The sequence below is a fragment of the Populus nigra genome, chromosome 3 (assembly GCF_951802175.1).
Source record: "Populus nigra chromosome 3, ddPopNigr1.1, whole genome shotgun sequence".
Taxonomy (NCBI): Eukaryota; Viridiplantae; Streptophyta; class Magnoliopsida; order Malpighiales; family Salicaceae; genus Populus; species Populus nigra.
Genome location: NC_084854.1, coordinates 13,440,864 through 13,466,041, shown reverse-complemented (window position 1 = coordinate 13,466,041; position 25,178 = coordinate 13,440,864). Strand labels below are relative to the sequence as shown.

General features: G+C 34.3%; 2 protein-coding genes across 3 annotated transcripts; one reads left to right on the top strand and one right to left on the bottom strand.

Moving 5' to 3' along the window:
• Positions 1-421: 421 nt before the first annotated feature.
• Positions 422-11,119, top strand: LOC133687860 (serine/threonine-protein kinase VPS15). 2 transcript variants are annotated; one of them, XM_062107195.1, is made up of 11 exons: positions 422-879; positions 949-1,071; positions 1,166-1,211; positions 1,278-1,438; positions 1,652-1,731; positions 2,325-2,430; positions 2,810-2,986; positions 3,073-6,222; positions 7,111-7,355; positions 7,460-7,559; positions 10,805-11,119. In XM_062107195.1, exons 1-11 carry the CDS (start codon positions 607-609, stop codon positions 10,979-10,981), a joined length of 4,638 nt encoding a protein of 1,545 aa, XP_061963179.1. In that variant the 5' UTR covers positions 422-606; the 3' UTR covers positions 10,982-11,119. The 2 variants fall into 2 exon arrangements, with proteins under 2 accessions (XP_061963179.1, XP_061963180.1); XM_062107196.1 differs by lacking the exons at positions 422-879; positions 949-1,071; positions 1,166-1,211; positions 1,278-1,438; positions 1,652-1,731 and adding an exon at positions 1,939-2,094.
• Positions 11,120-13,902: 2,783 nt separating this feature from the next.
• Positions 13,903-24,840, bottom strand: LOC133689810 (probable glutamate carboxypeptidase LAMP1). Its single transcript, XM_062109867.1, has 12 exons — positions 23,758-24,840; positions 23,567-23,634; positions 21,817-21,898; positions 21,375-21,467; positions 21,105-21,257; positions 20,472-20,540; positions 19,634-19,721; positions 17,949-18,032; positions 14,828-14,916; positions 14,464-14,580; positions 14,249-14,392; positions 13,903-14,158 (listed from the first exon to the last, which is right to left on the bottom strand). The coding sequence occupies exons 1-12, from the start codon at positions 24,769-24,771 to the stop codon at positions 13,976-13,978; spliced, it is 2,184 nt and encodes a 727-aa protein (XP_061965851.1). The 5' UTR covers positions 24,772-24,840; the 3' UTR covers positions 13,903-13,975.
• Between the last annotated feature and the right edge of the window lie 338 nt (positions 24,841-25,178).

Here is a 25,178-nt window from a genome sequence, read left to right as displayed (position 1 = left end):
ATGAAATTGAAAAAATAATAATTCAACAAACAATTGAAGGCCAAATATATTACAATAAAAAGAATGAGGATTTAATTTAACTTAATAGACAAATAGCCAGACCTTCTTGTTTTTTTTGCAATGGATAGCCATATTTAATATAATGGTTGACCGATATGCTACCCATAAATTTGGGGTGACCTAACCAAAATCTTTCCGAGTTCGGGTCGTATTGAGTTTTGAGTTGAAGATGCTTGAGCATTACCCTATTTTTACATTTGCCAGTTCTACAGAACCAAAATGATTACATTAGAAAAAACCAGGGACCGAATTATAATTGGCTGAACGACAGCAGGAAAAATGCCCAGACCCCGACAGATCGTTTAGCTTTGGTTGGAGTTGCGTGTATTATTTAAATCAGAGAATATTATGGGACGAAGGAGAGGGAGTACTTTAATTTATAGTTCATCTCTCTCTCTCTCTCTCTCTCTCTCTCTCTCTCTCTCTCTCCCCCATTCGTCTTTCGGGTTCGGGATAATTGTAAAAGCAAAACGATCTCGGAAGAAGAGCTAATGGTGAAATTAAATTAGAATAGATTTAAAAAAAAAGAAAAAGAAAAAGGAAAGCATGGGAAACAAAATCGCGCGGACGACGCAGGCATCGGCATCAGAGTACTACCTGCACGACTTGCCGTCATCGTATAATTTGGTACTGAAGGAGGTGCTAGGCCGAGGCAGGTTCTTCAAGTCTATACTGTGCAAGCACGATGAGGGATTAGTTCTGGTCAAGGTTTATTTCAAGCGTGGTGATAACATTGATCTCACCGATTACCACCGCCGTCTCATCAACATCAAGGAAACCTTCCGTGCTCTTGACCATCATCACGTCTGGCCCTTCCAGGTCTGCAATTTTGACTACTAAATCGATACGATGATTTGGGTTTTGATGCTGATGTTGTTGATGTTGCAGTTTTTTCAAGAAACAGATAAGGGAGCCTATCTTTTGAGGCAGTACTTCTTCAATAATCTTCATGATCGATTGAGTACTCGTCCTTTCCTCAGTCTCGTTGAAAAGAAGTGGTTGGCATTTCAGGTCTTCCTTTCTTTCCTTCACTTTCTTAACAATAAAATAATTAATTAAAATACAGCTGTTCTGGACTCTTATTTTTATACATATTCCATTGCAGTTGCTTCTTGCGGTGAAACAGTGTCATGACAAGGGCATTTGTCATGGTGAGTGCAGTTAGCTTTTAGTTTCTACCAAGGTTCGCATCTTCTGATACTCTTTGTCAATGGCAGGTGATATCAAATGCGAGAATGTGCTGGTTACTTCCTGGAATTGGCTTTATCTTGCTGACTTCGCCTCATTTAAACCAACTTACATCCCTTATGATGATCCTTCGGATTTCTCTTTCTTCTTTGACACGGGAGGAAGAAGACTCTGTTATCTTGCACCCGAGGTTTTGTTTTGTCCCAACAGATCTTTGATCCTAATGCTCACCATCTGCATTGGTCTCACTTTTGTTTTCCCCTCTATTCTGTATACTAACTGCTTGTTTATTGATCATGAAGGCACTCAAGAATCATATGGTTCTAAACTGTTTCCAGTTTTCCTTTATTGTTCAGTGCTGTTATCATGCAATATGTTATACTTACTCATCCTCAAATTTCAGAGATTTTATGAGCATGGAGGCGAGGTGCAAGTTGCTCAAGATGCACCCCTGTTGCCGTCCATGGACATATTTGCTGTAGGGTGAGCTTGCTAAGTATATTAGCATCTCTATCTTCCATGATGCTTTCACTTCACAATTCTTGCCAAGCTTCGTTTTCATATCCCCACCCGTGTGCATACTATTTTCTGTAATAGTTAATGCACAATGAAATTGTTAGTTATGCAGGGTAATCTACATGATTTTGTGCTGCGGTTTCTTTTCATTGTTTAGCATAATCCAAATGCAAAATCGCCCTCCCTCCTTTTCTTGACAGTACCAACTGCGTCGCTGGCAATCCTCCCTTCATAAGAATGTTGGGAGGTTTTGAGGTTGGGGGAAGAGGGTTGCGACTGCCCTATCTCCAACAGCCTCTGGACATAAGAGAAAAAAAGAAAAGAAACAAGGTTTCTTTTTCTCTTTTGTTTTGTTTTTGGGATTGGTATACAGGTCAAATTTCTTGTGACCTGATATTTTTAACAATGCAGAATCAAGTAAAGTGACTTCTGGTTGTGGTATCACTTTTGGGTTGCATGGATCTAATATAAAACTGATCAAATTTTGTGGTTGAAGTACTGGTTTTATATGTTTTATTTTGTGTTGCAACAATTATCTGATTCATCATGTTTCTATTTAGGTGCGTAATTGCGGAACTTTTTCTTGAGGGTCAGCAACTGTTTGAACTCTCCCAGCTTCTTGCTTATCGTAGAGGACAATACGATCCTAGCCAATATCTTGAAAAGGTCCTTCTCTCTCTGTTTCTCTTCATCTCCCCCTCGCTTTGTCTAGTTCATTACAGTAGTATCAATATATTTGTGCTTAAATCAGTTTTTACCCACCAAGAGAAGAATAAGAGAGGTGGGTTTATCATTTGTGAAGCATTCAATTTTATTTGGGTTTTTTACGCTATTTTGAATACTTAGTCTTCCCATGATATTTCACTCTTTGTCTCTCTTATCCTTAAAATTTCATTTTTAACCTCCCATTTCATTCTGCTTTTCTTAAGCCAAAGCCTGTAGAGTTTTAGAACTTTATTAAATCACTATGGTGAAACTTGGATAAATCTCGATCATCCTTAACTATCGCTCTTATGGTGGATAAATCTATGCTCTGGATGTGCAGATCCCAGATTCTGGAATCCGCAAGATGATACTTCATATGATCCAGTTGGAGCCCGAGGCACGTCTTTCTGCTGAAAGCTACCTACAAGATTATGCAGCTGTTGTGTTTCCAAGCTACTTCTCACCCTTTCTGCATAATTTTTACTGCTGCTGGAATCCACTTCATTCTGACATGAGGGTAGGATATTTTGATATAGCACATAAAACTTGTCCATGTTGCAACTCATATATTTACACATTGAGGCTCTTTTATCTGTACTGTAGGTTGCAATATGCCAGAGTGTTTTCCATGAGATACTTAAGCAAATGATGGGAAGCAGGACAAGTGAGGTGGCTGGCACCAGACGAGACATGTTTGCAAATAGTTTGAATGGAAAACTATCAGAAGAGATGGTTGAAAAACAAAACTTGGACTCGACAAGTCATTGGAGAAACAGAGAGAGAATAGAAAATGGTTTAACTTCTCAACAGTACAATCTTCTTGGAGATATCAATAGCCTGCTTGGGGACGTAAAACAAAGCAGTGGGTATTATAGTGCGAAATTGATGCCTGAGAGTGCACCTGGTTCTGAATTTTGCCAGGATCTAAAGCAATGCAGCACCAAATCTCCTGATGAGCTTCTTCAAACTATCTCAAATGCATTTAGGAGAAATGATCATCCATTTCTGAAAAAAATTACAATGGATGATTTGAGTTCATTGATGTCCGAGTATGACAGTCAATCAGATACCTTTGGTATGCCTTTTTTACCGTTGCCTGAAGATAACATGAAATGTGAAGGTATGGTTCTGATTGCCTCTCTGCTATGCTCTTGCATACGTAATGTCAAGTTGCCACATTTGAGGAGAGGAGCTATACTTTTATTGAAGTCTTGTTCATTATATATTGATGATGAAGATCGCTTACAGCGTGTGCTGCCATATGTTATTGCAATGCTTTCGGATCCAGCAGCAATAGTGCGTTCTGCTGCCTTGGAAACCTTGTGTGACATTCTGCCTTTAGTTCGTGATTTTCCACCTAGCGATGCAAAGATTTTCCCTGAGTATATTCTTCCAATGCTTTCCATGCTTCCTGATGATCCAGAGGAAAGTGTGAGAATATGTTACGCCAGCAATATAGCGAAGCTGGCTTTAACTGCTTATGGGTTCTTGATTCATTCAATAAGCTTGAGCAAGGCAGGTGTTCTTGATGAAATGAGTTCCCCACAGAATTCGATGGCATCATTTATTGAAAGACCTGGGCAGCTGCAGAGAGTAAATAATGATGCGCAGTTGTCACAGCTGAGGAAATCAATTGCTGAGGTTGTTCAGGAACTTGTCATGGGTCCAAAACAAACTCCAAATATCAGGAGAGCACTCCTTCAGGACATTGGCAATCTGTGCTGCTTCTTTGGCCACAGACAAAGCAATGACTTTCTGTTACCAATCCTTCCTGCATTTCTCAATGATCGAGATGAGCAACTAAGGGCATTATTCTATAGCAAGATTGTATATGTCTGCTTCTTTGTGGGCCAAAGAAGTGTGGAAGAATATCTTTTACCTTACATTGATCAGGCTTTAAGTGATCAAACTGAGGTTGTCATTGTAAATGCATTGGACTGCTTGGCAATTTTGTGTAAACGCGGCTTCCTACGGAAGCGGGTACTGCTTGAAATGATAGAGCATGCCTTTCCATTGTTATGCTATCCTAGTCAATGGGTTAGAAGGTCAGCTGTCTCTTTCATTGCTGCCAGCAGTGAGAGTTTAGGAGCAGTAGATTCATATGTTTTCCTAGCACCAGTTATACGCCCGTTCCTTTGCAGACATCCAGCTTCTCTAGCTTCAGAGAAGTCTCTACTTTTATGTTTGGTTCCTCCGGTTTCAAGACAGGTGTTTTACCACGACTTAGAAAATGCCCGGAGTTCAGACATGTTAGAGAGACAGAGAAAAATATGGTACAATTCATCAGCCCAGTCAAAACAATGGGAACCTGAGGATTTGCTCAAGGGAGATGATAAGGAACCGAATTCAATGAAGAGTTGGCCTGAAAAGGAACCAAGTCCCGAGGATCAAAATCATGATGCTGATAGATTGGAACAGCCAGAGGATGGTGATGCAAAGTTAATAGCTATGGGCTTTATAGCCAATGCTTCTAGCAAAGTTGACATTCGTGATGCCCTGAGCTCAGAGAAGTTGCAATTCTCAGGTTGTATGTCCCCTCAGTTTAGTGGTGTGAATAGCTTTTTACATGATAAATCCTCAGAAGGCATACCGATATACTCCTTTAGCATGGACAGGCGGGCAGTAAAATTTCCTCCAGCAACGTCTGATTCTTCGTTGCAAATGAATTCCCTTGCAATCAGTTCATCATACATGCCCTGGGTGGATCATGGAATTAAATCATTTAGCCTGGCTAGTTCTGTTCCTGCACCTAAGCTGGTTTCAGGTTCATTTAGCATTACTAATGGTTCTAAACCATTTTATAGAGTGGTACATGAACCAGAAAGCAGAGAAAATGAGCAAACATCATTCTTTAATGGTAAATATCAAGATATGGGATTATATGGAACTTCAAAAGGAAGTTCTTTTACGGTGGAAGATGCCCCTCCAACAGATCTAACTGGATTGCCGTTATTTGCACGGACTGCTTCAATTCCTGATTCAGGTTGGAAACCTCGTGGGGTGTTGGTTGCGCACTTGCAGGAGCACCGGTCTGCCATCAATGACATTGCAGTTTCAAGTGATCATAGCGTTTTTGTGAGTGCATCTGATGATTCAACTATCAAGGTGTGGGATTCAAGAAAATTGGAGAAGGACATCTCATTTAGATCAAAGTTAACTTATCACCTGGAGGGGAGTCGAGCGCTATGCACTGTTATGCTTCACAACATAGCTCAAGTTGTTGTTGGAGCATGTGATGGCACAATTCATATGTTTTCTGTTGAACACATGTCCAGAGGCCTTGGTAATGTTGTTGAGAAGTATTCAGGGATTGCTGATATAAAAAAGAAGGATATCAAGGAAGGTGCCATTCTTAGTCTTTTGAACTACACCAGTGATAACAGTGATAGCCAGAGTGTTATGTACAGCACCCAAAATTGTGGGATCCATCTCTGGGATATCAGGGCCAATTCAAACGCCTGGACATTAAAAGCAGTTCCTGAGGAAGGCTACATATCATCTCTGGTTACAGGTCCTTGTGGAAACTGGTTCGTCTCAGGCTCTTCCAGGGGTGTGCTAACACTTTGGGATCTGAGGTTCCTTATCCCTGTAAACTCATGGAAGTATTCTCATGTATGCCCTGTAGAGAAGATGTGCCTCTTTGTTCCTCCTCCAAATGTCACTTTAACCAGCACCGCAAGACCACTCATATATGTTGCTGCAGGGTCTAATGAAGTTTCTCTTTGGAATGCTGAGACTGGGAGCTGCCACCAGGTATGTGCTAATTGTCTTTATTTGTTGCCTTTGATAATCAGATTGGGTGGCATAGAATAGGATAATGCACAATAGTCGTGGCTATTGTCTAGGCGTTACATTATGAGCTTTAGTTACACAGACTACATGAGCAAAAAAGGGCTTTACGAAAAGCAACATTTCATATATTAACATCTTGTGTTTTGATATATGAAAAATTTGGTACGAAGGACTGTATGTTAGTAGAAAACTGAGTTCTGAAGGGTTTGCATATCACTGATATCGTGTATATGCTAATTTGTTTAGGATTTGCTCTGGTCTCACACTTCAATATTTAAATGTCCATTATTTCTGCTCTAATTTGAACATTGGAATGGAATTATTGCTGTGTAATCTAAAATTTGACAATGCATGACGTCTCTTGCTGCAACATTTGCTACAAATTGAAGTTTTTGTGCAGTGGGTGACTTATGGATTATTGAAAAGTCAATCTAATACCATTGCACACTCTCGCACACACACAATATGTTAGGCCTATTTTTGATTTATATTGGTAATTATTGTAAGAACTTAAATTACATGGGGTATGGCCTGTTGCAGATACACAGCTACATTAAATAATCTTTTTAGTAATAACCACCCAAAGGTTGTACTTAAGATTTTATATTATGAAAGAGATGCAATTGATTATGAATTTCGAGGATGAATATTGTGTTATATCTCCAAATGCTATGTGCTACATTTTGATTGAAATGATATTCTCCTAGTGTTAGATGATATAAGAATGTCTTGTACTACTTATAGCTGCATAAAAATTCTTTTTCGATCTAGTTTCTTTTAATTTTTACTGTTACTCTATCCTTCTGTACATTGTTAATTTTACATGGCATTGTTAAACTTCTCTTCCAGGTCATGAGGGTTGCAAATTATGACAATGAAGAAATGTCTGATATACCATGGGCCTTGGCCAGGCCATCCAGTAAGACAAATCTTAAACTAGATGTGAGGCGGAATGTCAAACCAAAGTACAGGGTTGAGGAGCTTAATGAACCACCTCCTCGTTTTCCTGGTATTCGTGCGATGCTTCCCTTACCAGGTGGTGATTTGTTGACTGGGGGAACTGATTTGAAGATACGTAGATGGGACCATTTCAGGTTGTAGTCTGTATTTTTTCTTTGTAGTCTGTCTTCTCCTTTTAAAATCACTTCACATCTCATGGCAACTATGGATTTAACTGTCTGATTTTTTGTTATTGTAGCCCTGACCGAAGCTATTGTATTTCTGGGCCAAATTTGAATGGAGCTGGGAATGATAATCTGTATGAAACAAGGTCGAGTTTTGGAGTGCAAATTGTACAGGTATGCATCTTACCTGATTCCTTGAGTTCATAAATGTTAATTTTTATTTTTACTTGAAAGGTATATTCTATGGACTTAAAGGGTATTTTCCTCAATTCATAATAATTCTATCATGTGTTGCGTGTGCGGCCTTTAATTTTAATAGAAATAATTGCCAGAGAGGTATATTAGAGATTAGGAACCAGCTAAATTTTTATAGAAAAGTGTGATTGATAAATGGTGTACTATATTAGAGTATCTTGATAGGTTTCCCTCTTTTTAATCCTTCTCTGATATTCAGCTGCATTGCTTTCTTTTCTCCTCTTCTGTTGATTTAGTATGATCTTACCTTTGGACTTGCTGAAATTGGTGGTTATAAAATATTTCTTTCAGAAATAGTTGAAGAATGTTGTCTATAATTAATAGCTGGGAAAATCATACCAGAGCTCTGTTGCTATGTGCTGACAAGAAGTCCATTATTTTGGTAGATACAATTGTGCTGAATTGGAAACTCTTGTTGCTTGCTTTATTTGTTATCTTTTGTTGCTCAATGCTAATCAAATTTTTATGTGGTCTTCTATACCTTTCTAGTTTCATAGTTTTCATATTCTTTTGACCTTGTATATTACTTGCATTGATGGCTTCTTGATTAGGTAAAAGCTATAACAGAACTATGATTACTGTAGTCTGTATTGCATGCACATACAAGCTGAGAACACCATGAAACTCACATGAAAGATTGCGAAATCACTGATCATACTAAATAAAAATTCAGACTTCCTTTCATGTTTTACTCTTTTCTTGTCTTTTCCCCTCCTTCAATTTGTTGCATTTTGAAAGTGGTGTTGTCCAATCCTGAACATAGCATGCATTACCATTCTATACGAAGTAGCAAATCATAATGTCATATCTCTTTAATTCATAACTCCTTGACTTAGTATTTTGGATTGATACCTCTTATTGTGTTTTATCATTTCTTCTTGATCCATAGATTATAGTGCGCATTATTTTTATCTAGATATGCTAATCTCAAATTCATTCTCTCAATCTCGTACAACTTCAATAGAGGTGGTTAAAACACTATTCTTCTCCATCCATGGATTCTAGTGGACACTATTACTATCAAGATATGATAATCCCAAAATCATTTTCTCAATCACAAACAACATTAATAGAGGTGGTTATAAACACCATTTGATAGAGATGATAAGATCATCTTGTATGCCAAGATCCAGCGAGTTTTCATAATCAGTACAATGAACATAACAAAACCAACCTGCATAAAAAATGATTGATTATTGAAAATAAGTACAAGATTCTTTGACGTCCCAATTGGAATACTAATTGCTCCGAAGAGATTATATTAGCTACAAGAGTGAAGACTGAAGAGTGAAAAGATAAATGCCATTTAATTTCTTCAATTCACTTGTTTTGATCATATTATCTAAAAGACTTTGGTTTTACTGTAAATTCATGAAACAACCAGATAACATTTCTTAATGAGTATTAAAGATTAAGTATCCTAAATGGCTTTTTATTTTTTTCGTAAGTCATGGTATATTTTACTATGAAAATCAAAGATTGCAAAATGAGCTATGATGGAAATGGCATACATAAAGAGGAAATAAGACTTTCCTGTATCAATTTGATTTCATCTTTGAGATGAGATAGATTGTCTAAGTTTTTCTGGTGAAGAGAATGTATGCAATTTGTCATAGTTTTTTATGATAAATTCTCTTGGGTATAAAATGGACAGAGCAAGAGAGAGTTGAGCAAAATTAAAAATAAAAGCTTCAAAGAGATGAATCTTGGTTTGAGAGAAAGATAACATGGTGATGAGAGAGACAGACTTAGAATGCCCTAACATTTATTGCCAACATAATTCATTAAGACTTGCTGAAGACAACATAGTTTTAAGAGAGCCCAAACAGCTATTCATTTTAGGATTTGCTTTAAACAACGAGACTTAGAGTGTGTTTGAGAATAGTAATAGTTGTTTTTCAAAGTATTTTTCATTCCAAAATACATCAAAATAATGTTTTTTTTTTTATTATTTTTTAAAAATCATTTTTGACATCAGCATATCAAAATGATCTGAAAACGTTAAAAAATATTAATTTGAAGTAAAGAAAAAAATAAAAAATTTTAAATTTTTTTCAAAAGTACTTCTGAAGCGCAATGCCAAACACACCCGGATGCCCTGACAATTATCACCCAACCTACTTCATTTCTGGACTTGCTTAAAACAACATAGTTTCGAAGGTTTAATGGGCCTTCTTGTCAATAACACATCCTATTTGTTGATTAAATAACCCAGAAGAGATAATGTGCATGTATTGGCTGACACATGTGTCAATAACACATCCTATGTGTTTAATGAGTCTGAGTTGACACATCATTTTTTTTTGTGATTCTAAATAGGTGTAATTTTGGCCCCTGCCAACATGTTTGGTGAATTTTGAGATGTAATGAATGAATTGTTAAGTTTAACTGCGATTTTAAGTTTTAACAGCATGGTCATCAACCAATTGAATTTATATTTTTATTTACCAGTAAAGGCTGCCCCTTATGTTCTTAAAACACCATATAGGATTTTATTTGAAAATTATGTACGCAGCAATTTTGGAAGCACTTAAAACAATGATCAAACAAATTGTACCATGAATTTATAAGAATAGCTAAACATTTTTCTTCTGACCAGTGCTTTATGTTTTGCAGTTTAATAAGCGAGTTTCAGATATTTTGTTCCTATGCTGGCTTTTATTGCATTTTCAATGAATGTAGTAATGCATTCTCTTCCCTTCCTCCACTTGTTTATCCTTTGCAATTTAATATGCCAGTTCTGATGATTTTGGATTTTGTTTCAGTGATATGTGTGTGTGTGAGAGAGAGGGAGAGAGTCTAGCTATGATGTATCATTGTTATGTGCGCCAAAGTCTCTGTTTAATAAATATGGAGTGCTGGATTTTTCATCAATAGCAACTTATTTAACTTGAAGAAAAAAGAAAGTAATTTTGTATTTCATTATGAACCAGAAAATTAGGGTGTCACCCAGTTAATTTGATTGGATCACTGACGATATTTCAAATAATGTTTCCTTCTGGATATCATCTTGGTTAAAATGACAGCAATTTGAGCCAAATGAAAGTTTTTTCTGTTCACTTTCTTTTAATCTTTTCATTATGCAATCACATAATTTTCAAATTTTCAATGTACAGAATATTGGGTTCTTAATGCTAAAATTGCTTGACTTTCCCTGCAAACAGGAGACAAAAAGACGACATTTAACAGCCAAGTTGACAGCGAAGCAAGTTCTTGCAGCTGCAGCTACTGATTCTGCTGGTTGCCACCGAGATTCCATCCTCTCATTGGCTTCTGTCAAGTTGAACCAGAGACTTCTGATTTCAAGTAGCAGAGATGGGGCTATCAAGGTTTGGAAGTAAATAAAGTACGCATACAAGTTCATTTTCGTACATATAATGCTAGTTCAAATTGTACATAGAATGGTAAGATAGGAAAAAGACGTTAAATCATAATCTGGTGTTGAATTTAATGTCCAACCATGGGCATATATTCTCTCTTCTCGCTTGCTCTTTCATTTTTCAAATTGTGCTCTTCTAAGCTTGTAGGAATTCTAGATGATATGTATTGTTAACCTGCTCACTATTCTCGGGTAGGTTAACTCGGTACCCATATGTAATGGGACATAAAATACCCCTATCTATCATCATCCACTTCAAATCAAATTCAATAAACTAGTCTATCAAATGAAAATCTTACCCCTCAAAGTCCTCTTCCTCTGTCATCTTACTCTCTGAATGAGATCTTCATCTCCATATTTTCTCTTCATTTCTTTTCTATCTCTTGGTTTTATATAATGCTATTGAAAATTAATAATTTATGGAAGTCATATTTTTTATTTACACCATTCTCTTTCTTTCTCTGTCTCTCTATTTAGTATTCATAAATTTCTCTCTATCAAAATTCAATCTAAGGATTTTCCTTATCCAAATTTCCCTGCATATTCTCCCTTTTGCTTATTTAAATCTTCTAACATAAAGTCTATATCTCTAACCTTTTCACATCTCTGTAACCTGGGCCAAGAATTTTCAAAGTATATCATAAATCCCAATTACATGGGTAGTGAGAATAGTTTTTGTTTCCATGGACAACATGCATAGAAATATCAATGCAAGACATAAAATCAAGGACTTTCTATCTTAATTACATGAGCAATGAAAATGGTGGGATGGGGGCAAGCAAGTTATGGTTGCATCAGTTTTCTTGTTCTTATATTGCGAAGACATACACTAAAAAGTTGCAATGGTGTTTGTGGAGAAAGTTGGTTGCATCTTATGATTGAGGAAGAAAAATGAAACTCATTTAATTACTGATTTGCTTCTTTTAAAGGACACAGTGGAACTAATAGACAAATGTATTTCTATGTCCATTAAAAATGGGCAGAATGTTAACCTGACTTACTGGGCATGCTATGTACAGTGTTTTTGCAAAATGTCCTGTTCTCTGTAAACCTATGTATGCCCCACGGTGTCTATTGGATATTCCAACCATCAAAATAATCTTCTGCCCTCCCTGTCTCCATTGTTGCTCTGAAGGTGTGCTGATAATGACTTGACTATATAATTGAAAAGGCATGCTTCAATCTCGTCATTCACTGGCAGCGTCACCCTTACTGTAGAATTAAAATTATGCATTCTGTACTAGCATTTGATTTTACAAGAAATATTTGAGAAGGTAAATTGGTTCCTTTCCATATATCCATTTGTAGGGATACCTGGCATCTTATAAACTACTATTTTTTGAATATCGCATAATATTTCTTAGATAATGTGTTTTAGTATGTAAATCTTAAAGTTGGCATTACGTGTTGTATTACCTCTTATGTGCTGAAGAGTTTTCCATACTTGGAAGAGTGCTTGGATGGAGAAATTAAACTTGAATGAATCTTGACGATTGTGCAATGAGGTTGGTATTTGCTTTTGAGTTTCTTATGTGAGTGGTTCTGTGATGCAAACTTGATAAATCTGAATTCTCAGCAGAGTCTTGCACCACCATTTTTTAAAATATTGCATCTTGATGTTTCTTAGTAGTGGTGATTTAGGTCCCATTTGACATTGATGTTCAACCTACTTTTCTTTAAAATTTGATGTTTTTATGTTTCAAATTATTATTTTTTAGTGTTTTTGAATTATTTTAGTATACTGATGGCAAAAAATAATTTTTTTAAAAAATATTTTCAAGTAAAAAACACTTTGAAAAACAACCTTTACTGGACTTCCAAGTACACTTTTTTGAATGTTATTTTGTAAGTTGGCACCGCATGTTGAATTACCACAATTTTAGAGGTTATTCATACGTCGGAACGCTGAAAGGCGAAGGTATGGGTGTATAGATAAATCTCGTCAATTTCATTGCACTGCTGATGGTGGTTTGTTTCTGAGTTGCTTGCACACGGTTCTATGATGCAAAGTTAACAAGGCTTGATGCGAACCCGGCAGGCACAAAGAATATGAATACTCATCCAGTAAAAAGGTAAAATCAAATTAAAAAACCACCACACTATAATTTCTTGAATTAATAACTGAAGGTACATGATAAGTTCTGAAAGTTCAATAAATAACCCAAAGAAGAAGTATATTAATGCTGTTTTATTCTTGACGACAGCATAATATTCTGTCTTTTCCATGTTATTTTGTATAATATGACTTATAAAATAATAAACCCTAATTAACGAACCAGTCTAAATTAAATCCATATAATTAACTTAAATTTAAAACTGAATATGAAAAAGAATAATCATAATTAGATATTGGATTTATAATAAACAATGAATACGAATAGATTACAAAGCTTAGACTTGTAGTATTTAAATGAGGCTCAATCCAAATATTATAAATCAGCCCAATACCTCGGTGATCCTCTTGGGTTTTTTTTTTTTTTTTTTTTTTTTTGTCTTGTAATAGATCCAATCAGCACATGAAGGGTTGTCCGAAAAACCTAGTTGTTGGACGAGTGGCAATTCCGCTGATTTTTGTTAAAACTCTTGAGTCATTCTTCTATCAACCTGCCTATAAAACTAGAGTGGTCAAAACGAGGGTGAGGTTACAAATGAGTGTCTACATGAGGGTTACATAGGCAGAGCAATATGATGAGATAGTTTGGGCATTGGAACTTGCCATGTAAAGCATTTTTTTGGTTGATAGAAGCTGTGCTCAGGGTGGATGAGGTACTACTCTACTGGGTTAACAAAAAAAACACGAAGGTCAAATAGAATGATGGCGACAGAAGACTTCATGATATCTCTGGATTTAATTAGAAATTAACACCATTTAGAGACAGCTCGTTGAATCCACTGCATGAAGCTTATTTATTACATCTTCCAAGCCAAGGTGATTTTGATTTAGACAGAGCATATTTCAAGTCAATTCACCAGTGAGGACTTGCGAGACATGTCTGACAGCTCTTGACACCCTCCAAACTTGGTGCTGTACCGAGCGCCATGCCTCTGGCGTGCTGAGACTCCTGGCCTCTTCAATCGCGTCGTCTATTCCAGGAAAGCAGCTCGATCCATAATCATCATGCTTTGACGGTGCATATATCTGCACAAAGACACAGAATCACTTCCATCTATCTGCTCTTGGCAGTCGTAGTATGTATATATTATCACTCAGGATTAAGAAGAGACATACCAAATGCTTGTACCATGACCTCCCAGAAAGCCCTTCTGCGTCTGTAAATGCTCGTTCCGCCATCATCAGCCTGTCGTTGATCTCTCTCACCTTCACTTGATCTTTCTTGAACTTCCATGCCCACACTCCGTTTTCTTCAATTGCCTGAATATTCATAATTCTTTGGTATTAATGTTGACATGTCAATCTTTACTTGATAGAAAATCTTGCCATACCTTTCTCTCCTGGTTTATTTTTGTGGCTGCATCTCTTAGTCTCTTAATGGACTCGAACAGGGGAGCAAGCCTTATGCCCTTATCCGATATCTCATCTTCCAAGTCCTTTGCGTTTTTCTATAATGCATGGATTCGATCGTTAATACTGCCATCAATGTTTGGCTCTGAATTATAAATTAGTCTTTCTAATTTTATAAAATAAATTAAATAGTTCTCTCAGTTTTAAAAATCAATTAAGTAAATCATGTTTAATAAAACGTTGTTTTATTTTAAAAAAGAATATTTCTTTCTCATCAAAAGGAAGAAATCATTATTTACTCTTCTGTGCATTGATTATGATGTACAGACTACAGATCAACATTACCTGGAGCTCGTATGCATAGGATAGATAGTCGAAAGGCAGAAATTCTTCATCTGCTAACTGAAGAGCTGTCAAACCCCAGACGCTAGCCACTGTATTACAAATAGGGTAGTGTAGTAGTTGACGTAAGAAAAGAAGAGAAATAACACAAGAAGGGAAATGCAGCCAGCAGAGTTAGTTGTCAAACCACGTGATGAACTAGTAGAAAGTAATTAGTTAGTAAGAACTACTGGTATAATAATTCATGTGTTCTATAATATTTTCTATACAACAACAAGAATCTCTCTTTCTCCATATCTTCTAACTCTCAATCTTATTCTCTCAATTACAATCAATCATCTTTGTTAAGGCAGGCTTTAGCATGTTGGTATTAGAATATACTTATCCAGGCTATTGCAAAAGGGAAAACAGAGATAACAAAGCTTTGGAAGAGCATGGTAGACAATTGGATGTGAGGATACATGTTCTTCATCAAGAATTGCAAGATTCGGGCAGGCTAAATGGAATGAACAACTTAATGCACAAATGGAAGAACCAAGCTATTACAAGAGGTGTGATTTGTCTACAACAAAATCATAACCAAGATGAACCTGTGGGAATCAATGAAGGCCAAAGAGGTATATACAATGTACCATTACCTAAAGTAGAACTACCTACATTTCATAGGGAATCCAAGGGGGTGGGTTAGGAAATGTAGAAAATTCTTCAAGTTACATTTTACAAATAGCTTCACTTTACTTGGAAGACAAAACATAAGTTTGGTTAGAAGGTTTCTTGATTAGAGATCATGACCAGACTAAGTGGGAAGAGTTTGTTTGATCCATTTGTACAAGTTTTGGCAGTAGAGAGGATGTACTGGAAGAATTCAACAAGTTGGTGAAGGATAAAGGAGTAAAGAAGTATGTTTAAAAGGTTTGAGGTGCTCAAATATTAATGAGCACTTCAAATCCCTCATTACTAGAATCATACTATATATCGAGCTTTATCAATGGCCTAAAGATGATATCAGACCAACATTAAAAATACTAAAGCCTTTAACATTGATACAGGCATTTCATCAAGTAAGGTGGCAAGAGAATCTAACCATGTTGTGGTATGGAAGAATAGAATGATGCCTAGAATATCACCTCCTTTCAATAATAAAAGACCACCAGATAATTCATCTTTGAAAACTCCCTACATTATAAGAACTAATATGACACTAAAAGGAAAACGAATACATGAAACCTTATATAAACAAATGAGAAAATTAAGACAATGTTATAAACATGGTGAAAAATTTGTACCAGGCCATCAATGTAACAAGAACAACTTGAATTTGATGAATGGTGTAAAAGAAGGTAAAGATTTTTTAGAAGTAGAGGAGGGAGATAATAAAGAAATTATGGCTGAAGCCTGAAGAGGATCTAATGGATGAGTATGTCTTATCTCTTAATGCATTGACTAAAAGTTATAATCATAATACAATAAAAGTCAAAGGAAATTATCAAAATAAAAACCTCATAATTTTTATTGATAATGGTAGTACCCATAGTTTTATAGATGAACATGTGGTTAATAAGATCATGGTTACCATTGAGAAAACTATTATGTTAGCAGTGATTGTGACTTATAGCACTATTATGAATTGTAATGTATATTGTCCAAGATTTATATGGTTGATATAAATGCATGAATTTCAAGCAGATTTGAGAGTTTTTAAGTTAGGGAGATGTGACATGGTACTGAGAATGGATTGGTTGAGATCTTATTTCCCCATTCCCTTTTATTTTATTAAGATGAAGTTGTATTTTAGAGAACAAGGATGGATGATTGAGCTTAAAAGGATTATTAAGGAGGCCACTCTGTAATTAATCACAAAATCTAATGTTAAAAAAAGCTCAAAGAGGTAATAAATGGATTTATAGGATAATTTTCCTCAGTTGAAGCTAAAGAAGAACTTAAGCAGAAAGAAAGGAATCCTACAATCAAGGCTTTATTAGAAAGAATTTTAATTAATATTTGATGAATCAAATAAGTTGCTTCTAGTAAGGACTTTGTATAATAAGATTCTTTTGATTCCAAATGTTAAACCAGTTAACATCATACATTAAAAAAGTTCTTTTATACATAAATAAAAAATTGAAAAATTGATGAAGAAGATGCTTATTACTGGAATATTTCACCACGATAGCAGCCCATTTATTTCTTCAATATTGTTAAGAGAAAAAATAAGACAACAACTAGAGGTTCTGTGTTGACTACAGACAATTGAATGAGCTGACTACAAAGAACAAATCTTTAATTTCATTAATAGATGACCTGATAGATGAGTTGTATAGATCACAGTATCTTTCAAAATTGGATTTGAGGTCTCGTTATCATTAGATGAGGATGCACACTAAAAACATTTGAAAGATGACCTTTATAATCCATTATAAGCATTATGAGTTCAAGGTGATATCCTTAAAATTAACAAATGCACCTACAACATTCTAGGCACTAATAAATAATATGTTTGAACCTTTTCTAAGAACATTTGTGTCGGGTTTCTTTGATAATATTATTGATTAGAAGATTTATTCTTCCATTAAAAAAATGTTTGACAAAACTTTTAGGGCTGAGGTATCAAATTTTTATTGACAGGGAAAATGAATAATGATATTGAAGTTTTGTCCAGGAAGGTAATGATTGGTGAAGGACTAAAAACTAAAGATAAAGTTAAAATGAAAAACCAGGGCAAATGCAATGATATTTCAATAACAAGAGATCATCACTGAAAAATCAATAGGTGCAAGTAATAATGTGATAACAAACACATTGTTTTTTTTATTAACATGAGTGTCCGGACCAGCTTGTGCGCACATCGACTAATCTCATGGGCCCTAAAGTTAACGACCATGTAAACTTTTAGTGGCCTGGAGGTTTGTGGAACTCGAACTCATGACCTCTAAAGAGCAAACTTAGAACTTAACCAGTTGAGCTACACCCTTCAAAATTAACAAACACACTATTTTTTGTTTTTGTAGGTGTGGGAAAGAGAGAGAGAGAGAGATTATTTTGCTTGATGACATATATAATGTGATAACTTAAATTCTCTTTAAATTATTTATCTATGTTAATTTGTGTTAGATGACATACATACCAGCAATATGTCTTCGAAACATAGGGTCCCCAAACTTTTCCATCCAAACAAAGTCGTCATACATTGAATGATATACTGGATATCCTGCATGCAGTTGACCATTACTGTTATTAGATGTACAATTACAGTGTTATAAAACTTCAAGTTGTGACTGTCAATCTAGTATCTAGTTTAAATTGGATTTTAAATTAAACCAATAAAAATTAATTTGGATAAATACATCCATGACTCGATTAAAATCAAGTTTGACTTTAATTTTGTTTTGTAAAAAAATATTGACATGATCATATTTTACATTGATCATGTTTCACTCAGATTAGCTTGTCTAATTCATGATTTATATCATTGGACTAATTATATTTAATAACTTTATCTTTTGAAATATATTTTTTATTTAGTTATACAATAGTAAAAGTAGATAGACATCAAAGATAACATATAAAATTATGGATATTTTTAATCAAGATTATCTTTTCAAATTTATATAATTAATTTCTACAACAAAACTATTTTTTTATTCGCAGTATAGTTCATTAAATAAACAAGCAAAAACAACCATACAAAATATTTAAAAAATACAACAATTTGAACTAAAAAGTAAAACAAATATTTGATAAAAAAAATCTAATTCTCTTATTAAAAATTTTATTTTTTATTTTAACAAAAGCATTTTTTTTACGATAAGCATTGTTTTTTAAGAAAAAAATTATTATGATTATGATAGCAAGTTTTAAGTGACATCATTTTTTTATAAAAATCATGAAAAATTCATTCGTAGAAACCTATATGAAAAAAAAAAATTAAGAGAACAATAAATTAAAAAAAATTATATAAAAAATTTAAAATAAATAGATATTTTACTCTTATTCAATATTAAAGAGCAAATTATTTTAATAATATTGTATTTAAGGCTAATACATAAGTTTTCATAAAACAACTTATAATACAATTATAAAAAGCCCTGATATTCTTAAAAACAATGACATAATATTTCTGGTAAAAAAAATTAATCATTTGAAATAAGAAAAACCATTTACCTCTCCAATATATACTTTCTTATTAATGCATCTACTTTTTGTTCCAACAAAGCATGTTTTTCACTCAGAAGCATTGTTTCTCAACTAAAAACTTATCATGATCTCGTAAGTGATTTTTAATAAAAAAAAATCAAAATAATGGCTCAATATTTTTGCATATAAAAAAAAATATTAAGAAAAAAAGTAATTATTTTTATCTTCATTGAATATATTGAACAAATTTTCAATTCTAACTTTTGCATATTAGGCACATAATATTTGAGAGTTATATTGTTAACATTCCCATAAAAACAATTCCAAGATATTATTTAAGAATTATGCCAAAATTAATTTTAATAAAAATAAAATAAAAACCATTGAAAAAGATCAGGCACTTGATCCTTGAAGATTTAATTGACAAACAATGAATTACAAATGATATTATGGTAGTAATATGTTATATTTACTGATAAATATACTAACGGTCAAATGAAAACATCAATAACATTATATATGATTTTTTTATTGGTGATCAATTTAGTTCATGGAAGAAAGATATCCTATTACTAAGTTACGAAAAATCAATTTCATTTGTCAAATCTCTATAAAAGGTATTCATAAAAAAGAAAAGAAAAGAAAAGAAAAGAAAGAACAAAAGCTGTTTATTACCTTTCCCAAAAGAGACGTCAGCCGATGCAATGCCAATGTGTTGTACAAAAGCTGCATAATCTGATCCTCCTCCACCTAGTCTCTCAATCTCCATATATTCACGTAGTATATATACTTTTATTACCATTAATTAGGCATCTTAATACTATATATCATATAGTAATAAAACTAAAGCAAACATATATATATATATATATATATATATATATATATATTATCAACCTATCAATATATATAGATCATTAAACTACTAATCTCCTAAAATTATGTGTTGCAGAATCTAGCTAGTCCTCCACATATTAATTAGCAATTATATAACATAAGGAAAACAAATAAAGGTAATTAAAAAAACATTTAATGAAAAATATCATATCATAAGTTGTTTAAGGATTTATTTTATTTATACTTTTATTATTATTTCTAAAATCCTTTCTAAATAAAAATTAATATCATATCTTTTGATGTAGGTTATAGTGTTTTTGTCCCAAGAGAAAATTAATCAAGTACATTAAGAGTTTCAAATGAATATGCATTAAGTATATAAACCATTTGTCATTCCAAGTCCTAAACCAAAAAAAGCTAAATCCAATTCTCTTTTTTTGCATGGAAAAATTGGGCTGTGGACTTATTACGAGAAAAAACAAACCTTATTATATAGAAAAAGGGATGGCATGAGAGTGTTAACTGGGCTGATGAATGTCTTAATTAGAACTTCTCATCTAGCAGTCCAACGATCTCTTGTTATTTATAATTTACCATAGGGTTTCTCCGATGACAGTAACTAACTCATGTGCAATTGCATCAATCAATCGGCAAGGCCAACATTATGTATGCTTACCGTAGGAGAGTTGTGGGGAGCAACCCATGATTCATAGATGGTCTGTGATGAGTTATCTGGGTCACCAACCTTCAAAAGCCAACAAAGAATCTTGCTGAGATGAGCTAAAAGCAAAACCCACACACAGATATTCCACATACAAAAAGTAGTGGTTGTGGTGAGAGCTAGGTGGTATTATAAATGGTCAATGGATGGTGATAATGCTAATGGCGAGAGATGGTAGAAGAGGCAGCAATGAGTGTAACAGCGATAACGATGATGGACTGATGGTGATGGTGATGGACTGATGGTGATGGTGATGGTGATGCTATCTTTAATAATTATAGCCAGATTGATGATGGTGGTAATATGAAATTGTGCAGGAGACAATGATAATTAGCGTTGATGGATATATAAAAGCCTTGCTAGAGTGATAATGATGATGATTAAGAAATGATGTTGTGTCAATTAAGCACTATTATTAGCAACATGGAAGGGCATGATCGATCATCACTTGTGATGATATCAGTTTGGTTATGGTGGAGTCATGCGGTGATGACACCAATTAATTAGTGGTGGGAGTAAATTATAATTTAGTCTTAATCCTTTTATTATTAAAAACTTAGTGTAAATGTTATTAAACATGTTAGGTACCCGCTGAGTAGTCTTCACGAGTAATTTGTCCAGCTGAGGAGTTGCAGAAGCATGAAATCCGGCTCCGGTGACTGCACAGTCAACATTCAAGTAGGCAACAGCCCTCGATGCCAAGAGTTCTCTATTGTCTTCTACCCACTCAGTCGATCCTATCTGGAAATTAACAGGATTCAGTTCATGATGCTACTACACTTCATTAATTTTGATGACAACACACACACACACACATGAGAGAGAGAGAGAGAGAGAGAGAGAGAGAGAGAGAGAGACCAGGCCATACTCTTCCGCATCCCAATTGCACAAGACAATTGTTCTCCGAGGTTTCCATCCTCTTTCTTGTAGCTTCATCAGTCTTCGGGCGACCTACAACGTGGGTAGGAATCATTTTATATTAATTATATGAATTTCCACTAGTAGAAAATGGTGAATTTTCCCATGACATTACATGCATTATTTACGTGATTATGAGTAAAGATGGTAAGAATTAACATAAAAAAGCTTATTATGACTGGATTTTCACCAAATTATTTACTGAAAATCCTCATACAAAACATTATCTGTGTAAAAGCTAGTAATTGAAGGTAAAGCAAAATAACATGACACTACTTGAGAGAGCACGACTGTAGTTATTACAGGTTAATGATAAATATTAGATACGCAATAAATAAATATATTGGAATTAATATTATTGATCGATGAAGTCGTCGTCTACCTCTAACAATGCGGCGGTTCCACTATTGGGATCAACTGCTCCAAATGTCCATGCATCCCGATGATTACCCAGAATCACAAATCTTCGAATCATTGCAACAAAAGTACTATTAGCAAGTCTCGAATAATAGCGCCTAATGTTGGATTTTGTTTTTTTTTTTAGGATATAGTAAATTACTAGCCTTATATATATACTCGGATTACATTGCAGGTAGGATTTTAAATTAATTTTTAATGCAACAAAAAGAACTATTTGTGTTACCTATGTGTTTTCGGATATCACGGATTTTTTTAATTAGAAAACAAAAGGATTTTGTTAATACTTAATAAGTTAAATTAAATGATAAATAAAACATAGATGTTAATGCTAATTAATAAAAAAAAACAGGAAACTAATCTTCATAGTAAAAGTAAAAGCTATATAAAAACGCAAATGTTTTACACCTTATATCCATTTTAATTTATTTATGTTAGAGGTTAATTTTTTTTCTTGCTAATGACAAACAATTTTTTTTTTATAAGAGTGCCATCAAAATACAACTTATTTGTATAAAATATATGAGGGGAAAATTATAATAATCTCTTCCATCAATATAAAATAAAAAAAACATTTAGAAAGATGAATCACCTTTTTTTTTTTAAAAAAAAAAGGTAAAGCTAAACCATTTAAAAATCAAGGGAGGGTGCATTAATTAATATTTAAGTAGAAAAGAGCAATGAAAGAAAAAAAAAATTGCTTTGGCTAGGCCTTTAGGTCCACACATTTGACCAATATCCATCAAAGAGTTCAAACATGCCTGGGTTGAAATCTCAACCTCACAAGTCACATGCATGTTTATTTTTTTTAAGGTCCCCCCCTCCCCCCTCTTTTAAGAGGTGATAGGTCGCTTATTGTATTATTTTTTAATTATCTATAATAACTAAAAAATTAAAATTTAAGTTTTTGAATTTAAAAAATTCATTTTTCTATTTGTTTTCAATTGAAAACTCTTGAAAAACAACATGGAGAACTTGATAAACTTATTTTTAATCCAAAAGCAAAAACAGCCTTCAATTACTCCAAAAATAAAAATCAACCAAATAAAAAAAATTAAACAAACCTCAATATACTTTCCAGAAAAACATAACCTCTTGCACAAAAAAAAAAAAATCCACCAACATAAAATTAGCTTTTCAGTGGTTAAAATATGATCATCCGAATATTTTTTCTCTCCTTAAAATTCTGTAATGATTTTCTCTCTTTTCTTTTAATATCTAGGGAGTGAACGTCAAGAAAATAAAGACTTATATCGGAACCTAAATTGCTAAAATAAGGAACCAAATGATAGAAAAACCTATAATTTAAAGGATTGAACTGAAGTTTTGTCTGACAAAATAGTAATGGGATCTTCTTTCTTCTTCTTCTTTTTTTTTTTGTCAAAATTGATTCTCCTTTTAATTGTAAATTTTAACCACAATTAAAGTTTGATTTTGTTAAATCGATATTCATTTAATCTTTGAACATTGTTTACAACTCTATACAGGTGAGATAATGTAAAATAAAAGAAATGTTGAAAAAAATCATGGTATTGTAACAATGGAAAATGAAATTGAAAAGGATAAAAATTTGATGGCTTTGAAAGTGAAATGTCCTTTTCTTTTAGTTTTTTCTATAATAATGTTTTTTGTGCGCATGCACATGTGTGTATTATATCTGTGTGTGTGTGTGTGTGTGTGTGTGTGTGTGTGTTTTGTATATATAATTTTCTTACCTATCCGGCTCCTCAACTCCTTCGATTATAGCAATAACATTCTGAATTGTTTCAATTGCTTTCTTTCCCTGAAACCCGATACAAAACCATGTCACATATACATATATATATATATATATATATATATATATATATATATATATTGCTCTATAAAAAATAAGCAAGTAAATAGTAGAATTTAATGATCTTACAGTATAAGTAAGATTTAGAATCCCAGGCCCCGGTCCGAGCCTATATGTTGGACTATCTTTGCTTCCTTGCCAGTCTTCATCTGCCACTTGTCCACCGACAGACCGCATGATTGTTTCACCGTCAGCCGCTGATACAGGCAATGAAGGTATTAAAGGAACATTGCCTTGTTTCTCTACTTCATCATCCGATATCCTTTCACATCCATGAATACTCGGCCATCCAGGTGTGCTCGGGTCACCGGCCCCGTCATAAACAGATCCCACCTGAACTCCACTTGGTGGCATCCACTTTGCCTTAGGAAACCATCCCTCATCACCTCCACCCCCATAGTCCTTCCTATCTGTATACACAATTGCTCCTATTGCGCCTGCCTCAAAGGCATTATTTACGATGTCTCCCCTGAAAATCTTACCATACCTTGCTAATACAATAGTCCCCGTTACATTCACTCCCTTTTCTTTTAATGTCTTGTAATCTTCCACCCGCCCGTAGTTCGCATAAACCACAGCTCCACGAGCTGTACCTGACTTTGCATAGGCATGGAAAGTGGGCAAGACTTCATGGGCCACGTCAGCATATGGATCGCCATCATAAATCTCTTGACGAAGATCAAACGTGATTGGAAATTGCTCTGATGCTGGTTCTGGTTGTGTTAAGATTAAGGATCGTGAAATAGGATATGTCAATGAAACATCATAGGAAACGATGTGGGAATCGATGTTGTATGACACGAGAGTAGATAGAACATAGGCCGCAGCTTGGGCGTTGGCTTCTGTTCCAGCGACATGGGGTCGGCGGGTGAGCATGTAGAGGTCGTGTGATATCGATGCATTGTCAGAGATGGAGTTGGATATGTAGAGGGAATGATAATATGATTTGGGTGGAGAAGAAGAGAGCGAAAGGGAGAAAGAAGTTGCTATGCCTATTGCTAGGAAGCCGATGGCTATCTTGATCATGGAGTGCTTCAATTTTGTGTAGTTATGGCTGTGGGATGTACTCCACTGCTTCTTCATTATAGTTGAGGGGCTGCACTGTATATTTCGTAGATGATTGCTTAGACTTCGGATGATTTATCAATTAATCAAAAGCTTTTGACGCAACACCGATGAAAACGAGAGAGATTGAGACGTTTATTAATTTTTTAATTTCAATGTACTATTGCTCGACTGCTTAGCGGTGCTTGTGGGGCTGCACAGACAATAAAATAAAATAAATAAATAAATAAATTTTGGGAGTTGGCCAATCCATTTCAATGGCAATATAATTTTGTACAAATACCAAATATACCACTAAATTACTTAGATATCATTCATTATTTATATCAATTTCACTGCTAAATTATTTTATTTTCTCAATTAAAAACTTCTGTCGGTTAGAATCACTTAAAATAAGAGTTGTATAAAGTGAAATCATTTCTTAG

Bases quoted from the DNA above. Each gene is read 5' to 3' on its own strand.
- LOC133687860 (XM_062107195.1), top strand. From the start codon at position 607: ATGGGAAACAAAATCGCGCGGACGACGCAGGCATCGGCATCAGAGTAC. The intron at 1,072-1,165 runs GTCTTCCTTTCT...ATTCCATTGCAG, and splicing joins AGAAGTGGTTGGCATTTCAG to TTGCTTCTTGCGGTGAAACA. The intron at 2,431-2,809 runs GTCCTTCTCTCT...CTGGATGTGCAG, and splicing joins CTAGCCAATATCTTGAAAAG to ATCCCAGATTCTGGAATCCG.
- LOC133689810 (XM_062109867.1), bottom strand. From the start codon at position 24,771: ATGAAGAAGCAGTGGAGTACATCCCACAGCCATAACTACACAAAATTG. The intron at 21,468-21,816 runs GTAGACGACGAC...CCCACGTTGTAG, and splicing joins GAACCGCCGCATTGTTAGAG to GTCGCCCGAAGACTGATGAA. The intron at 14,159-14,248 runs GTATGTCTCTTC...GTCTTTGTGCAG, and splicing joins GGTCATGGTACAAGCATTTG to ATATATGCACCGTCAAAGCA.